Raw genomic sequence first — 18192 nt, 5'->3', positions numbered from 1 at the left:
CTTGTTTGTTCTAGTGCAATTACAGAAACAGAATTTGAATGAATTTTAAGGATGGTTTAACTCAGTTTCACTCTTTTGTGTGTTAAGAAACTAAGTCACAGTTAAATAACCTGTCTGCGATGTCACAGTGAATCAGTGACACAGCTGGGACTAGAATGAGGTCTCTTTCATTTCAGAGTTCTTTTATTGGTCTTGGAGTAAATTGCCCCAAATCGCTCAGAGATGCTAACTGATATAACATTGGCCACAGTTTCTAGCAGAAACAATATAAGTTAGCAATGTAGAAATTGGCATTTCAGTAGCTTTACAGATAGGGAAATACATTTTTTAAAGGAACACAATATCCTTCTCTGCCTGCTCTCTGGTGGAAGTGCTATTTAGCAACAGCACATGTGAAAGAGCAAGGAGAGGCAGGTAATAAGGAACCAGATAGTTCTTTTTTTTTTTTTTGCTGAGAAATATTAGCCCTGAGCTAACATCTGAGCGAGTCTTCCTCTATTTTGTATGTGGGTTGCTGCCACTGCATGGCCACCGATGAGTGGTGTAGGTCTGTGCCCAGGAACTGAACCTGGGCTGCCGAAGCAGAGCATGCTGAACTTAACCTCTAGGTTGTGGGGCTGGCCTCCAGATACTTCTTAAATGAATAATTCCTTTGCCATCAAGAATTTCTTACACAGACAAATTCCTATTTCTGTTCATTTGGGTCTCCTCACTAAAATGTGAAAGTAGGTTTTCATAATACTTGTCAATGAAACATGTTCTACTTCATTTACTCAAGAGGATCCAACAGTTAATTTGTTGAGCACCTTTTCTGTACCGAGTGCTAGGGATAGAATAGTAAGTGAGAAGCTTATGCTGAGCAGCCCTGATGGCCTAGTTGTTAAAGTTCAGCATGCTCCACCTCTGTGGCCCCGGTTTCAGTTCCCAGGCACGGAACCACACCACTCGTCTGTCAGCAGCCATGCTGTAGCAGCAGCTCACATAGAAGAACTAGAAGCACCTACAATTAGAACATACAACTATGTACTGAGGCTTTGAGGAGGAAGCCAGAAAACAAGAAGATTGGCAACAGATGTTAGCTGTAGGTGAATATTTCCCAGAAGAAAAAAAAAAGAAACTTATGCTTTAGTGGAATAAACAGATGTTGAAATAATGATCATACAAATAAATAATTATTATTAGTTAAATGCTGTGCATAAAAAGTACAGAGTGACTTATAATCATGTAGCAGTGTTTGGGAAGCTTTCTCCTGAGGAATTAAAGTTTTAACTGAAATAGGAGGGCTCAATAAAGTAAACAGGTGAAGATGAGTCAGAGAAATGGAGAAAAGGATCTCATACTGAGGAAACAGTATGTGCAAAGGCCCTGAGGAAGCACATAGTATGATCTCGCCTAAGAATTGAAAGACAGCTAGTGTTTTTTGAGCAGAGCAAGCTAATATTAAAATTCAAGTCCTGGTCATGAGAAGAGAAAGGAAGGTATTTACTAGGCATCACTGAAGAAACCAGACATCTCAAGATGTGAGCCTTCCCCCAAAGTAAACTGTGTGCCCTATGTTAAAATTTTGTTATTTTAAACAGTCATTGTAAAGAAAATTACTTTAGAACCACTATAATATTCTATTTGCTAGGTGGAGTAATACTAGGATTTGAACACTTTTTCATTGATTTTTCTTCCTTTCTATCCTGGCTCATTTAGAATTGAGTGAATATTTTGATGTACTGAAGCATTTAGAGCAGGGACTTTTGCTGTTGATCAGTTGAACAGCCATAGAAATGACAGAGAGAATCTTATCCTGTTTTCTTGGCTGAGGTTTTGTGTGGGTGTGTAGGTGCAGCTGCACTGTCAGTTTCTTGGCAGTCAAGACAGGGCAATTCTCAATGCAGTGCATCTTGAATAGAAAGAAATTTAAGAGCTTTAAAAAAGCTACTTTGAATGTATTAAATTCAGTGGGAAGCACTCCAGGCCTGAATCTTTGGCTGATATTCTAAGTTCTTTGGCTAAATGGCTACGGCAGCCTCAGGCACATGTCCAAGATTGTGGCAGGAACACATGAAGGAGAGAACATAAAAAAGTAGTCAAAGCTTTGTCTCAGTATAAAATTATCAGTAATCATATGTATTTTTTAAATGAACTTTTGTTAATTTTTTGTTTATGATTTATTTAAGCTTTTCCTCTAAAGAGCACTTAATGAAAAAGGCATATTGTGAAAAATTAGCTTTGCTTGCAAAAGTTAATTCATAATTTTCTGTAGTTTATCAGGAAGATCTTTTCTCAGATTTATACCTCCACAGATGGAGTCCTAGTTCTGCTTTTGTTTCTCACTTGTTTTCTTTTCTCTCTTTTGACCTTTGCGTGATCTTTGTTTTCCCAGACTCTCAGATGCAGACAGTATGGAGCTCTCTTCATTTTCCAAGCATATTTGCATCCTGTCCTGTGGATAAGCTCATCATTGTCCTTTATACTCCTTAAGCAGAAATGTCTGAGTTGCTCCCAATGTTTAACTGCTTGTTTATATCTCTACTGCTATTTATTATTATTGATCTCAGAATAGCATAGAGTCAAGTCCTGAGGTCATTCGGTCTGGGTTCAAATCCCATCCTGCTGCTGACTATTTTAGTCTCTTAACTTCTCAGTTTCTTATCTCCATAATGGAGATAGATAATCATGTCAGGGCCTCATAAGTTTTTCTTCTTAAAGCCTTAAAGGAAAAAATGTATATGAAGGGCTTAATTCAAAATAAGTGTCTGGGAGGAAGAGATGTTAGCTATCATTTTCTTCATGATTTAGGGCCAGTCTCCTAGAATACATTAATAGCTATGCTCACTCTTCTGGGGATCTCATTCAGTCTAAAGACCATCTGTATGCTGACAACTCCCAATTTCTCTCTCTTTTCCTAACCTTACTCTTCCCTAAGCGCCAGACTTGCTACTGTTTATCTACACTTAAGTGTCTCATGCATACTTCAAACATCACATGTCTAAAAACAGAACTTTTGATCTCTGTCACCTGCCCCTACTTGCCTCCCCAATCTGTTCCTCCCCAATCTGTTCCTCCCCATTCTTTCCTATCTCAGTTTACGGCACCACCCTCTGTACTTTTTTTGGCTTTCCTCTAGCTACCAATCCCCATCCATTTCATCAGCACATCTAGCAGCATTAACCCCAGAATATGTCCTGAATCTGACCATTGTCACTATATCCTCTACTGGCACCATAGTCCAAGGCAATAGCCTCTTTTGCTTAGACTGTTCTATAAGAAATGTTCTCCTTATTTCTCTCTGTTTTCAGTCTTGTCTCCTGCAAACCATTCCCTACATTGAAGACTGATATTTTAAAAATATTGATTATTTTACCCCCCCTCTTCTTGAAATTAGAAAAATATCCAGAAGTTTTGAAATTCTGTGACCTGGCCTCTCTGATTGGTTTCTTCCTATGTCTCAAACACAGCTAGTTCATTCCTATCTTAAGGCCTTTGTACTAGTTTCTCTGTTTGGGATATTTTTTCCCAGATCATCACAATGTTGGCTCCTTGCAATTTTTAGGTTTCAGTTCAAATAGCTCCTCACAGAGGTATACCCTGACATCTTTCCTTTCTTTATTAATATGTGAACACTATCTGAAATTTCCCCCCCTTTTCTTCCTGCTTTCATAAATTGCCCCTTCCCACTCCCAAAAGAATTTAAGTTCCATGAGGGCAAGGACTTTATCCATCTTGTTGACTGCTGTGTTCTCAGTGCTTAGAATGGAACCTAATACTCAGAAGGTTTACATTGTTATATGGATGAATGGCTAAATGAAAGAAAGAAAGAATAGATAGATATCTGGTGAATTTTCTACAACCAGGGAAGTAATGGATTATTTCATCCTGTACAAACTTTGCATAGTTGCTTATTTTATAATTAACCATGCTAATGTTTTGTTCTGTTTTACGTGTCTTCTCTGTTCCCTATTGTTAGCCCTTAAAGGTAGGAGATATGTCTCTGTTGTTTTAGCTTCTTATAGATTGCTAAATACCAATTTAGTACTCACTGATGATTGACTTGAATTAAAAATTCAATCTAACATCTTTATTTCCTCTGAAGTTATAGTAATTTTACATATATGTGTGTATGTATATAAATGTATACGTATAATTTATATAAATTCTAAAAGCAGTTGTGTTTGAAATATGTCTTCCTCTTTTATAAACTCTTGCAGTTCATAATTGGACCCTCGAGGACACACTTCAGTGGTTGATAGAATTTGTTGAACTACCCCAATATGAGAAGAATTTTAGAGACAATAATGTCAAAGGAACAACGCTTCCCAGGTGGGTCTTTATTATCCAAATGTATTTTTCCAGGCATGGAGAATTATATGCTAGGTGTTACTTTTCAATGCCGAATCTACAAGTTACTTCTGTGGCTAAGACCTCTAAGGAAATATTATAAATATGTCTGTTCCTTTAATTTTTTTAAGGTATGAATTTTTCTTGTCTAAATGATCAGACCCTTTTTAAAATTTATTCCCAAGGAAAGTAATTTTGAGAATTAGAAGGTGGGCCAACTACATCTTTTTTAGATAACATCAAAGGGCCAACCACTTGGTAACTATAGTGAAAATTTATTCATTTGATATGGATCCACCTTTATGAAAAGACCTGTTTGAATTGATTAATGTGCAAATCCTTCTTAATTGATAGTCTTTTAATAGCAACAATAACTGCTTAATATTAGTGGCCATAAGTTAAATCTCAAAAAAGTGAAGTTCAATAAACAAAATATAAATAATAACAACCATTTTTAGATGTATATTACATGGAGATATTCTGTATTATCTCATTTAAGCTACATGGTTAAAATGAAGTATGTATTATCATCCCCATTTTACAGATTGAAAAAACCAAGTTGGAGAGAAGTTAAATATTTTGTCAGAGGCAGCTTTTAAACCCAGATAGGTCTGGTACCAAAGTCTAGGATACCAGTTTATCCCTTAGATGCCTGGAGTTAATTGTTACTAGTTTTCTAAATTATGTTTTCTAAATCTCCGTTAGTTAACTTAATAATCCTTATAGATTTACGTGTTAAAATTTGCAACAGTTCTACCAGAACTTGACCCTTACAAGTTTGCTTATGTTCCATTCCTCCCTAGATTGTTTCTTGTATAAAAAAAGTCTCTAATCCCTTATTACTATCTAATTATTATATATGATGAAATAGGCACATTGTATTTATAATCAGTTTGCTTATATACCCTATTTAAATAAGTGGCTTTTGTTGCTTTGAAGTTTGTATTTTAGATCAAGTTGAGAGTTTTCCCATCTCCCTTAAATGTATTCTGAAATCAACGTCAGTATTTCTGACTTTGCTGTGCTCATGACCATAATGATGAAATTACAGGGATAAGTCAATTCAGCAAGTGTGTATTGAGTATCTTTTGTGTTCGTGGTGCAACTAGATGCTGGAAAGAAGAGAAAAATTAAATAAGATATAGTTCTTTTAAAGAAGACAGGTTCCTAAGTTAAAACAGAACAGAATAGTAGAGTATTAAAATGGGATTAGGGCTTTTCTAGTTATATATGTTACCTCAAAAATATACATTATGAGGAACTCATAGTATTTTTCTTATGTTGTCTTTTAGGATGTTTCTTTATGTAACAACGTGAAATAAAATAGGCTGCACTATGTTTGGCAATAAATGTTATAGCCACTTTTTTCTTTTGATTAAGTAAAGGTGGTCAAAGATTCCTCAAACTGTTAGAATTGTTGAAATAACATCACACAATCAAGATAATTTTTTATAATAGTGAACACGTTACTACAGAAGAAAAATTATAAATGTAGACATTCAGCTTTCAGATCAGCCCATTGGAACGTTTCTGAGTTCAGGAGAAGGGAAAACTGGAATACCCTTCATCAAACCCCTTTTGTATGGTAATGGCAATTAGATGAGTCAATTTAAAGGGGCAATAAAACAACTATGTAAGTTACAGAGCTTTTTGTAGGGTAACTATAGATGTACACATGCCTACAACAATTCATTATTATGTTTCTTTTCTGTGACATTAAAATATTGTTACATCTATAGTAGGTAGCCAAAATATGTTAGTTTTATGTTAGTTATGGTTATCTTAAGCCTTTTGCTGTATTTTCTATACTCTGTAATTCTTATTACCAGAGCTTATACTAAGGCTCTCTTCACCTGACACATGCCTCCTCATTCCTTTCAGACCTGTGTGAACTTCCCTGACATCCTCACCCACTCAGGTAGAATCACTTCCACCTCTGGGCTCATATCGAACTTTGCGTAAAATTCTGTTATAGTTTCCTTTTTACTACATCTCATTGTCTTTCTCAAATTTAGTCTCTTGATAGTGTTGCTATTACTTCATTCATGCATCCATCCATGCATTCATTCTTCTATTATACAAACATTTATCAAGCATCTACTTTTGCCAAGCACCACGCTAGGTTTGGGGATACAGGGATAAGACATAATTTTTGCCTTCAAGCAGTTTTGATAAGTGTCATGTTAAAAGTGTAACCGGAGCATACTTGAAAGGTACCTGCGGAAAAGATGAATGAAGGAAGGCCTTTTGTAAAGGCAGGGTTGGAGTTCTTTACGCTCTGAAGTTTTGTAGAAGCCTCGTAAGAGTTCCTGTAACTTCTCCGTAATCAGAGGTTCTGATATCTTCCTAAATAAAACATATTGGTTCAGAGTGCGGTCGTTGGAATCATACATATTTGGGTTTGAATCCCTGCCTTACCTCTTACTAATTATGTAACCTTGGGCAAGTTACTCATCCTCTCACTACCTTAGTTTCCTCATCTATAAAATGGGAATTATATATATATTATAGGCTTTTTTGAATTTTGATTAAGCCCTTGGCGCAGGACCCGGCACATAGTACATGCTTGTTTTTAATGTCATTGTTATTAACAGTTTTATTATTATTATTAGACTTTATGTTAAAAAGATTTTTATTGGCATCATACTTGGTTGTTAAGAAATCGTAGTTGATTACTGGGCTACTTGGATTTGAAGTCCAAAACAAAGTGATTTTATTTGACCTGTACCTTTTAGCCCCCTGCTTTCTTCATTGCTAATAAAATGGTTCAGTACTTCTGTACATAAATTTCTCAGTTTACTCCCCCAACCGGTGATGACTTCTTACTTCCCACTTATGACTTCAGTGGACTTTGTTTAATTTTTAAACAGTTTAAACATTAGAATGTAAAGGTATAGATTTTTAAGATACTTTGAAAGAAAAGCAATATGAGCTAAATTGAGAACTATTTTTTAAAGTCTGCTATTGATGTTAAATAAATTATTTGTAATTTATTCTTTGTTCTTTGTGAAATGATACTAAAGTGCAAGAGGTAACTAATGATAAAATATTTTGAATTTGATAAATTTCTAAACCACAGCAACTTATAGCATAAAGTAACCTTAGAAAACAAAAACATCAATATAGCAGCTAAATTATTAACATACAGGAGTGTATTTTCAGCACACTTTGCACTGAAAAAGCTTTTGGTACGTGTAATAGAGTATTAACTCACACGTGGATGAGCCCTTATAGTAATCATCACTTATATGTAAAGTATTAAATACGTTGCTCAAATATTTAAATTTACATACTACGAGTATTTTTATTTGATATGTATGTATTTTTTAAATGAACAGGATTGCGGTACATGAACCTTTGTTTATGACCTCTCAGTTGAAAATCAACGACCGGAGTCACAGACAAAAACTTCAGCTCAAGGCACTGGATGTGGTTTTGTTTGGACCTCTAACACGTTAGTATTCTCTCTCAAAGAGTATGGTACAAAAGAATAACCAGATCATCTATCTGTTATTTAAAGAAGGAAAAAGTAAGGTAGTGGATCACTAAGATGAATTATCTCTTAGGTGTCAAAGAAAGGTAATACTATCTTAAGACAAAAGATTTGTAGAGTGAGATTTTCTGTCATGGAAATATGGAGTGTGAAATTTTCAAAGCTGGTTACTGATGTAAAAACTAAGTTGATAATTTAGAATTAAATTTCTAGATTTAAAACTTTGGATCTTTATAAAGTTTTAAGCTGTGTTTATAGCTAAATATTCACTGAAGAATCCCTTTAAAAAATAGTGCAATCTAACCATCTTGATGGCATGAAGTGATAGATTCTGACTTAATTTCATTAATCACCAAAAAAGGGATATTTTTAGATACAGATTAAAAGCAAAGACCCAACTGAAACTACAAAGTAGCAGTCTATCCTGGCAGAAGCTCAAGGTGGAGAATGTTATTTGATTGTTCTTTAGATTGTTTTGAAAAGGAACATTTAAGAATTTGTTATGTCATATTTGTAAAGAAAATCAACCTTGTAATACTTTACTTTGACAGGAATATTTTTTCCCCCTGAAAATGTTAACATGTGTATTTTATTTAATTTAAAATTTCAGAAAGCTGTGAGGGAAAGTGAAGAGTACACATTTTAGAGGAATTATGTTTTATTTTTCAGAAGCCAAAAAGGAATAAAATTAATACAAGAAAAATGGCTTCCACAAATTATGAATTAGCAAACTAATGTTTATGTTACCTCGGTTCCTGGAGTTAGGAGACTCGCAGTTTTCTCTGCTACCGTCTTGGGGGGTGGCCCTGCTAAAAAAAGGGCTACTGGAGTAGTTGGATGGATTCCATGACTTTACTGGTGGTTCTTTTTTGGCTCTGGCTAAAAGAGCAGCTGGTAAAACAGCTGGAACTCCTCTTGTGAGAGTTGGTAGAAATGCACTGTTGGTGGAAATTACAAACCCTAGGAAATAGAACGCTGCTGAAATGCCCAGCATTCCACAGAGATGATGCCTTTTCTAACCTTCTCCTTGTCCTACGTTTTTGACTGAATCTACTGGGGGTTGTCTTCTGTGAGATTCTATCTAATTTTTTTATGTGTATGATTGGTGAAAACAGGACTTAAACTATTGAATTTGTCTGTATATACAACTTGGTCCTGAACATTTATATTTTATTAATCCAGGAACAAACCACCCTCTAAGCCAAAGCAGTATTGTGTTATCGTTTGAAAAGAAACCAAAGTAGTCTCAAAGAATGTTGAAAACAAATGTTTTAATAAACAAACCAGTTAAGAAGTTAATGATGCATTACGTTTTTAATGTGTTTCTGTTAGAAGTATTGAATAAATGAGCCCTAAGTCAGAACACCCACGTTACATTTATAAAAAACTAGCCTTGTCAGATGAATAGAGATACATTTTGGAGGAGTTTTCACTGAAATCTTTTCTGGTTTTTGATACTTATTATAGAGTTTGGGACTTGTCCATCTATTTATTGTTATTTCTGCTTATTATATTTTAGCCTGAACGGCTGCATATTTGAGCTAGATCCTGAGCTGAACGTCTCAGTCTGAGGCAGAAATAAAAATAAATCCTTTTGAGACTTCAGTCTTCTGCAGTGCATCTCTGTCACTGTAGGTGAGGGTGTGCCCTCTGGGAATAGGCAACCCTGAGGGTCACTCACATAGAGCATCTGTCACACTATGTAAACATATAGGAACGCTAGACTTGTAAGCATAGGAACTTGTCATTTCTATAGAGCTCTTCATCTGATCAAATAAGCAAAATGTCTTCCTGCTGGAGGCTTGGCCAGTTAGGCAGTTTTCCACTGTAAACTACATCTCTTTGGAGCAAATAATGCATTATATTATGTTACTTATCATTGTGTTTCCCTTCAGAGAGTCCCCTGAAAATTAGTGTGTATTGACAGAGATAAACTAGGAAATTATTTGACTAGTGATTTTTGTGTTTTGTGTCACTGAAGACAGTAGGCCTTGGCTCCTCACTCCTTAGTTTAGAAACAATACTGGAGGTTACTGTCATGCCTAGTGTGGTGGGGAAGCAATCCTGTTCTTTCCCTCTAGTAATCTAGACAACTCTGGCAAATAGTCACCTAAAACGATGCTTGTTATCATCATTTAACCCATAGTTTATCAACCTTGGCACTGTTCACCATTTGGGCTGGATAATTCTTTGTTACCGGCAGAAGCGGGGCAGGAAAGAGATTGTCTTGTGTATTATTGGATGTTCAGCAACATCCCTGGCCTCTACCCACTAGAGAGAAGTCACAACTCTCGCCCCCTCCCCAACTGTGACAAGCAAAAATTCTCAAATGTCTGCTGGGGGAAATATCACCCTTGTTGAGAATCACTGATTAATCTTAATTAGTTAACATGGCTACATACTTGGGAAAAATTCTTTTTGGTAAATGATTGGGATTCCAGTTTGTGTATAAAAGCATGACAGTTGCCTTACTTAAATGAAAGAAAGGAGCTGGAATGATAATGGTGATACTCTTTGTGACTCCTTTCACCCCATAGAGGACCGTTCTCGAGGTACATGGTTGGAGATGCTGTTGCTTTTTCAGGGGTCCCCAGGACTTTTGTTACCACCTCCTCTACTAGCCAGGGGTAGGTGCATCCATGTGGGTTTATCTCTGCCCTCCTACAGGTCTAGAATATCAGGTAGTTATAATAAGCACATTGATTGTTTGAAGAAAGAATTTTTAAAACGCTAGAGCTTGTATATGGGAGGGGCATCTTTATGTTTTGTTTTGTTTTAGATGCCTACCACTTAAAAAAACAAAGCCCCTGTGTATTGAGGTTCTCTTACAAAGATTAATCCCTGTAATTCTCTTCATAGGCCCTCCTCATAACTGGATGAAGGATTTTATCCTCACAGTTTCTATAGTAATTGGTGTTGGAGGGTGCTGGTTTGCTTACACACAGAATAAGACGTCAAAAGAGCATGTTGCAAAAATGATGAAAGACTTAGAGAGTCTGCAAACTGCGGAGCAGAGTCTAATGGACTTACAAGAGAGGTGAGAAAGTAAAGAAAGCTCTAAGTCTTGTTATAATTCATGAAAATGTAGCATGGGCATGTCCTTACACACTTATATTCAGGTTAGTACACACATCAGGAATGTATGTGCATTTTGTTTCATATTTTTAGAAAAGTATTATATTATCATAATTACAGATTTATTATGAAGGTATGCACTAGGGAATAAATGGGTAGAAATACAGTGGAAATAAATCAAATATAGGTGAAATTATATGTGGAGTTAAATTTTATTTTTAACATAATTTAAATAATTATGAATTTCTTAAAAGTCTCTTTGCCGAAGAGTATTTCTCTGCTATCCCTGTGTTTTGAGCTCAAGATAACCAAAATAGTAGTGTGGTAGGCCAGCTGTTGTTTTTGTTATCCAAACTTAAGTAAGATTAATAGAAAATGCTTTGAATTCTGATTGAAACATGTATCCTATTGCTTGACACCTATTTATTCTTCATTAAAAAAATGAAATTCTGGAAATTTTTGTGAGGACTTTTCATTTTTATTGTCTGTAAGGCTTGAAAAGGCACAGGAAGAAAACAGAAATGTTGCTGTAGAAAAGCAAAATCTAGAGCGCAAAATGATGGATGAAATCAATTACGCAAAGGAAGAGGCTTGTCGGCTGCGAGAGCTAAGGGAGGGAGCTGCATGTGAATTGAGTAGACGTCAATATGCAGAGCAGGAATTGGAACAGGTATTTACATTTTAAAGAAAAGTACTCGTTAGGGTATTTGTAATGCTACTGTGAGAAGTTTTTTGTTTTTGTTCAGTCTCCTACATTTAATTTCATTGTAGACTCTTCCTTAGTTAATAAAAGAATCATTTGTTCTTATTGTGGGCATTGATCAAAGTGCACATAGCAAAATAACAAAGAGGTAACTAACAGAAAAAGTTACCATTTTGTTCACTCATTCATGAAATCTTATCCCACGTCGTGTTAATTATCTTGAGTAAATTTGAGGTGTTTAACACCTGTATTATGTTTGAGTCTCTGACTGTAACCTAGTAAAATATATCTAATGTTAAACTTCCATGTGAAGGTGAAGACTTTGTTAAACATCCATTTGAATCCTTAGTTTTAGAACATAATCTGCCAAAACTTCTGAAGTTATCTAAAAGGTGTCCTTTTCAGTATCTGCTTCTACTCTGGCTTTACTCAAGATGGAATCAGGCATTGCGTGGTCCTCTGGAAAAGGGGAGTGTGGTTTCTGGGAGAATTTAATTATAGGCAAATGTATTAGTTTTCTATTCCTGCTATAAAAATTACCACAAACTTAGTGGCTTAAAACAACACACGTTTATTATCTTACAGTTCTCGAAGTCAGAGTCGAAAATAGGTCTACAGGGCTGCATTCCTTCTGGAGGCTCCAGGGGAGGGTCTGTTTCCTTGCCTTTTCCATCTTCCAGAGGCTGCCTATATTTCTTGGTTTATGACCCCTTCTTTGGTCTTCAAAGCATGTCACCCAATGTCTGCTTGCATGGCCTCATCTCCTTCTAACTTTGACCCTTTCTTTACTGATACAGAAACTAAGGAACAAAATGAGGGTGAGAAAACCTGTTTAAGATTAGAGAGTAATTCAGTTGTAAAGCAGGGCCAAGAACCTAGGTACTCTGTCTCCCACTTCGCTTTATGCACTGTTGTTGTCTTATCCAGTGCTAAATGAATAAGGATTATGAATAAGAATTATGTGATAAATCAATTTCAATTTCAGCTCATGAGAAAATGTTCAATGTACTTTACTATTTACTTGAAGATTGTCATTTTTGATAGGACTTGTCTAACTGAATGCAGTCATTTCTATTGTTAGCTGTAAACTATTCTTTCCCTCGTACTCCAGATGTCTATTTTTGGATCTTTTACCTGTAAGGAATTTGTTCTCTTAAGTTGACTCCTATACGTATTTTGCACTCAGGCCCTTTTTACCTGACAAACCTTATCTGTACAGAATGTAGTGAAGAACCAAGGAGTTAACAAAAAATGCCTCACCAAAATTATACTGTGTCCAAGATTTAGATAGTGTGCCCCCTTTACTCCTGTGAGAGCTCCCTGCCTGTTCCCAGTGAGACTTCTAACACTTGGTTTGTTCCCAGTACTAAACTAAAAAGCTTGTTAGCTGTTTTTATGAACTTTGCAGATAAGGAAGAGCAAATCAGAAAGCAGTAATGGGAATTCTTCTACAGCGAGATAAACTGATAGTGGTATTTTACAGGTGACTGCCTCACAGTGAGGGAGAAGACACAGTGTAAAGGACCCAAGAATCACACACGTTCCAGTCTGAGGTTTTTGGCATAGAGACCTTGCACTCAGTACACCCTAAGATTACCCTGATGTTATGTCCCAATACAAACATAATAATCCTAATGAGATCCTGAGTTGGTAAGAGGTAGTTTAAAGGAGAGAAATGGGTATTTAAAAGAACTCTGTCCAATATGATTATATTAATAAGAAACACAATTTTATGAGTGCTTAGTGTTCACCAGTAGTTTACACTGTGCACATTACAAATGGTTTGCTCCTAATTTTAATCCTCACAGTACGTAGATATATTATCCTCATTTACAGATGAGATGTGTAGAGAGGTTAAATAACTTGCCTTAGGTCACACAGCTATTACGTGACAAAGGCAAGATTTTGCATGTCTTATTCCAAAGTTCATGTTTTCCCATACTGCTGTTAAAAGCTGTGTTTATAGAAGTAAGTCTAACTGGGAAATTAATTACGTACAATGTCACGTAATTCACAATTCCACATAGTTTAAAACATTACTATATCTTGCCCGGGGAATAATCAACTTCTCAAAATTAGAAGGCAGGAAAATCTGATACATACTTTATATAGTGTTATTTTCCATAAAACAAAAACTTTTGGGTGAATAATAGTACTGCTTTATATTTTGCTTAAATACTTTTCACATAAATCATTTTGTTCTTAAAGTCTCAAGAAGCCGAAAGTCAGGATAAGTCATAGTACCCCTGTTCTACATGAGACAGTGCGCCTTAGAAAATAGAGAACTTGCTGAAGGTCACAGAGATAATAAATAATAAAGTTGGATCTAGAAGCCAGGTTTTCATGTATTTAGGCCGTTTCTTTCTGTGATATCATGTTTTTACTTACTGCTATTTTATTCCTAAGACACAGAGACTATGTACATAATCATATTTTTAAACAATTTCATAATTCATCATTTATAAAAGCTGTTAATCAGTTTTTACTGCACTCATTGCCTTATAAATAGCAATGTAATTCAAACTAAGGGTAAGAATTTAGGTCAAATGATAAACTTATGAAATCAGTAGAGACAATAGTGAAAATAGTTGCTATTATTGGAAGGTCAGAATTTCCAGAATTTTCAGACATTATTTGGCAGTCAATCAAAACATTGTTCAGCCTTAATTTATGCTAGAAATATATCAGTTCTTTGTGTGTATTGAGCTTTTTTAGGAGAAATAAATTTATGGATATAACATTAAGGAAAATCTTTATGATTAAAGAGAGAAACGTGAATGAAATTTGTTCAGATTCTCTGTATACTTCCCTGGCCGTGAAGATTGTATAGGAATTTTAGTTTTAAAATCGGTGAGAAGAAAGACCTGCTTCCCCTACACTTTTTGCTCTTATGTAGCACTCCATGTCACAGGCCTGAGCTCAGATCCTCTCTTCCTGAGAAATTAGCAGGTCGCCACAGTGTAGCCAACTGTCTTATTAATGCAGTATTGTCCCAAGCACATCGCAGTGATTTGTGTCAGGCAAAAGTTGCTTAGGATTCCTTTTCAGTAAATGCTATCTGACCATTGCTTTTAATGTCTGCATTTTGAATGGTCTACTTAGTGTCCCATTTTGATTTTTTTTTTTTTAATTTTGGAGTTTTAAAAAATACTTTTATACACAGTTTTTTTTCCTACAGTATCTCACAGGTGTTCTATTTCTTTATCAGAAATTTGTGTATAGAACTCTTCTTAGTTTATTCTGGCAGGTGATAAAGTTTGTTTAAGTAGGTTGGATTTGTTTAGCTCAAACACTTCTGCACATTAATTTAGAAATGGACTTTAGTTACCTTACTTCGCTTTGAGGAAAATTAATTTGCAGTTATGGTGCTCCAGAAGCAGGATGTGCCATAGTTCGCTCATCACTTTGTCTGAAGGTCTTGAGTGTGTACATAATTCTATAAATTCTGTTATGTATCCTTACACATCTTTAGCTTGAGCTCTTGCTATCCTAATGGGTTGTCTTTTCTTTCTGTTGTTTTCTTAGTGAGGCTTTCCTTAAGAGTTTTTTTCCTTATCACTTAATAGCACCTCACATACTAAGCATTTTAGTTTTCTATCTGTTTATTAAAGGGCAGCTAGAAGAAAGACTTCGATATCCTGACACTGAAATCTATGCGTAGTTTCTCATGGAAAAATGAAGCAGACTCTCACTCAGAGTCGATTTTCTTGAAATTTACACGTGGTCTGCTGATTTATCTACTTTCTGGTATGTTAGAAGCAGTAAATTAAATAGGAGTGGTAGAACAGACAGATATGCTTGTAATCGTGAGAAATAAATGGCCAGAAAGATGTCATGAAAAAACTTAAAAAAATGGTATAATTACTTTAAAAAGTGAGTATCTATTTACGTAGCTACAGTAGGGTCTTCAGGAGAACATTAAAAGGGGTAGGAGAACTGGTATTCACCCTATTTTGGACACTTCTTCATATCCTACTCCATAAACAAAAAGATGCAGAATGAGAAAAATGTCGTAAGTTTTAGTTTGTACATGCCCTGGATTTTTTTTCTCTTAGTGAGTCCGGCTATTATAAACTATAAAAACTAAATATTGCAACTTAAGATATACATGAACCCCCTCTATCTTCTGGCTTTACGACTTTGCTTAGTGAGTTTAAGATGCACTTCAAATTTCAGCTTTAGTTTTAATGTTAGGAAAACATTGTTTTAGACTTCATGATTTAAAAAGATGTTTACAAAGAGCATAATTAAAATTGCTTTTTCTCTTAATTTTGGTTCCAAAAATATCTTAATATCTTAAAAAAGTATCTTAGTTTAAATATTTTTTAAAAAGAGAAATTTCTCACTTCCTTCTCTCTCTTTCCTCCTCTCTCCCTCCCCTTCCTCTGTTCTTCTTTCTCTCTCCCTCCTTTCCTCTCCCCCAATTCTTTCCTCTCTTCCTCCCTCCCTCCCTCCTAGGTTCGAATGGCTCTAAAAAAGGCTGAAAAAGAATTTGAACTTAGAAGCAGCTGGTCTGTTCCAGATGCACTTCAAAAATGGCTTCAGTTAACTCATGAAGTAGAAGTACAGTACTACAATATTAAAAGGCAAAATGCGGAAATGCAATTAGCTATTGCTAAAGATGAGGTACTCTACTGTTTTTCAAAGCTTCCTAATTTCTAAAGGGATTAACTAATTGGCGTACAAAGATATGGATAAAAATTTTATTATTGCAGATTCTTTTCATGGATTGGTACTTATTGCATAAATTGACTTATAATCATAGGCTGCAAAGTAAAATTACTTTATTTAGAGAAGTATATACCTTTCAGAATGACCTTAAAGTCATTTAAAAATCATCCCTATTATCATTATCATAAATGTTTTATACAGAGCTTTTCTCCTCTAGGTTGCTGCTTCATGTCTGATTCAGGTTAGTAGTTACTAGAAATTAATGTCTGACTCTTATTAAATTGTGTGAAATAAGATTGTCTTAATCTGATTTCTAGCCAAAAAAAAAAAAAAAAGCTCAGTTCACTTACTAACACCTCCATTACAGTAAGACATAGTTAATGTTATTCTCTTCGTTTTACTAGAAGATTCAGGTCTTTCTGAACAATAGAAATGAGAGAAAAATTCTCCAGAACAGTTTGGAGTTACATTGATTGGTTTAGGAAAGCATGCTTTCTCTCTCATCTGTTTTCTTTTTTGGAAAATAGGGCTATATCTTGGCTAATAATTCTCTACTGATTTTATGATTCTTAATATATTCAAAACAAAATAAACTTCATTAGTATATGTGTATTTTTTCCTAAACCTAGCCTTACTTTTCTTTCTTTGGGTTTCTAGGCAGAGAAAATTAAAAAGAAGAGAAGCACAGTCTTTGGGACTCTCCATGTTGCACATAGCTCCTCCCTAGATGAGGTAGACCACAAAATTCTGGAAGCAAAGTAAGAATGTTATTTTAGCTATCTGTTTATTTTTATTATCTTGAAATGTGTAATTTGTAGACAATTCATATTTTAATCTGTCATTCAATCATGTATGATTACATGATTTATGCTAATTCTAAGAGTGGGTAATTTCTTCTTGAAATTAATTTGCCTTTTTTCAGTGCCATATTAAAGACTCTTTGATGAACAACAATTCATCCCAATATTAATTTTCCAGGAAAGCTCTCTCTGAGTTGACAACTTGTTTACGAGAGCGACTTTTTCGCTGGCAACAGATTGAGAAGATCTGTGGCTTTCAGATAGCCCATAACTCGGGACTCCCCAGCCTGACCTCTTCCCTGTATTCTGATCACAGCTGGGTGGTGATGCCCAGAGTTTCCATTCCACCCTATCCAATTGCGGGAGGAGTTGATGACTTAGATGAAGATACACCCCCGATAGTGTCACAGTTTCCAGGTAAGTGGTGAGCTCAAAAAAGAAAGTTGGTGGAGTTTTTAAAGTAACTTTATGCAATGCCTTTTATGAATCATTTACTTCGAAATCTACGATAAAAATTTCGTGTATTCTTCATTTTCTCTTTCCTCTTTTTGTTGTTAATAATGTTTACTGTTTGAGAATGCTATATGAGGTGTGTGTATGTATTTATATACACACATGTACACGTATACATACACACACGTATAATAAAACATCATACATGCTAAATCATTGTATGAATGAAGTGCTGAGCCTTGAGGGAAGACATCCTTTCAAATGGCAGCTTAATCTATGGTAGAAAGTAAAAATTAGGGGAAGATCTTGGAAACCTGAGTTCCAGTCCTAGCTCTACCACTAATTAACCAACTATATGACTTTGAGCCAGACTGTAATTTATTTTAAATTGAGTTGCCGTTCCCAGTAGGCATGTTTTTTAGTATTCTGTTTTGCTTTTCCAATTCTGTCCTTTTGTTGAAAGAGTATTATCCTGCTGTATTTAACTCATGAAACACTGAATCAACTTATCATTAAACAATATTAAATTGTGTTTATGTTTAGAAAAGGTCATATTTTTTTGTTGCTAGAAAATGGAACTTCTCCCAAAGGTGATTATAACATGTACATTTTTCACTGTATTGCGTTATTATGCTCTGTTCTTTGAAAATTTTTACGTTGTAAAGAAT

The 18192-nt window shown here is 35.1% G+C and overlaps 1 protein-coding gene across 8 annotated transcripts in view; it reads left to right on the top strand.

The window, feature by feature from the left end:
• The window catches only part of STIM2 (stromal interaction molecule 2), a 170501-nt gene that overhangs the window by 131115 nt on the left and 21194 nt on the right, over window positions 1–18192 (top strand). For 2 of the 8 annotated variants that reach the window (XM_070262518.1, XM_023638265.2), the window contains exons 4-11: window positions 4200–4311; window positions 7668–7783; window positions 10682–10859; window positions 11390–11567; window positions 16059–16226; window positions 16489–16512; window positions 16929–17029; window positions 17250–17488. In XM_070262518.1, coding sequence (XP_070118619.1) covers window positions 4200–4311; window positions 7668–7783; window positions 10682–10859; window positions 11390–11567; window positions 16059–16226; window positions 16489–16512; window positions 16929–17029; window positions 17250–17488 — 1116 coding nt within the window. The remainder of the gene's footprint in view (window positions 1–4199; window positions 4312–7667; window positions 7784–10681; window positions 10860–11389; window positions 11568–16058; window positions 16227–16488; window positions 16513–16928; window positions 17030–17249; window positions 17489–18192) is intronic. The other 6 variants (XM_070262520.1, XM_023638267.2, XM_070262521.1 and 3 more) reach the window with 3 other exon arrangements.

This window comes from Equus caballus, chromosome 3, assembly GCF_041296265.1.
Source record: "Equus caballus isolate H_3958 breed thoroughbred chromosome 3, TB-T2T, whole genome shotgun sequence".
NCBI lineage: Eukaryota > Metazoa > Chordata > Mammalia > Perissodactyla > Equidae > Equus > Equus caballus.
The sequence above is the reverse complement of the archived record's forward strand: the minus strand, read 5'-3'. Positions and strand labels throughout refer to the sequence as shown.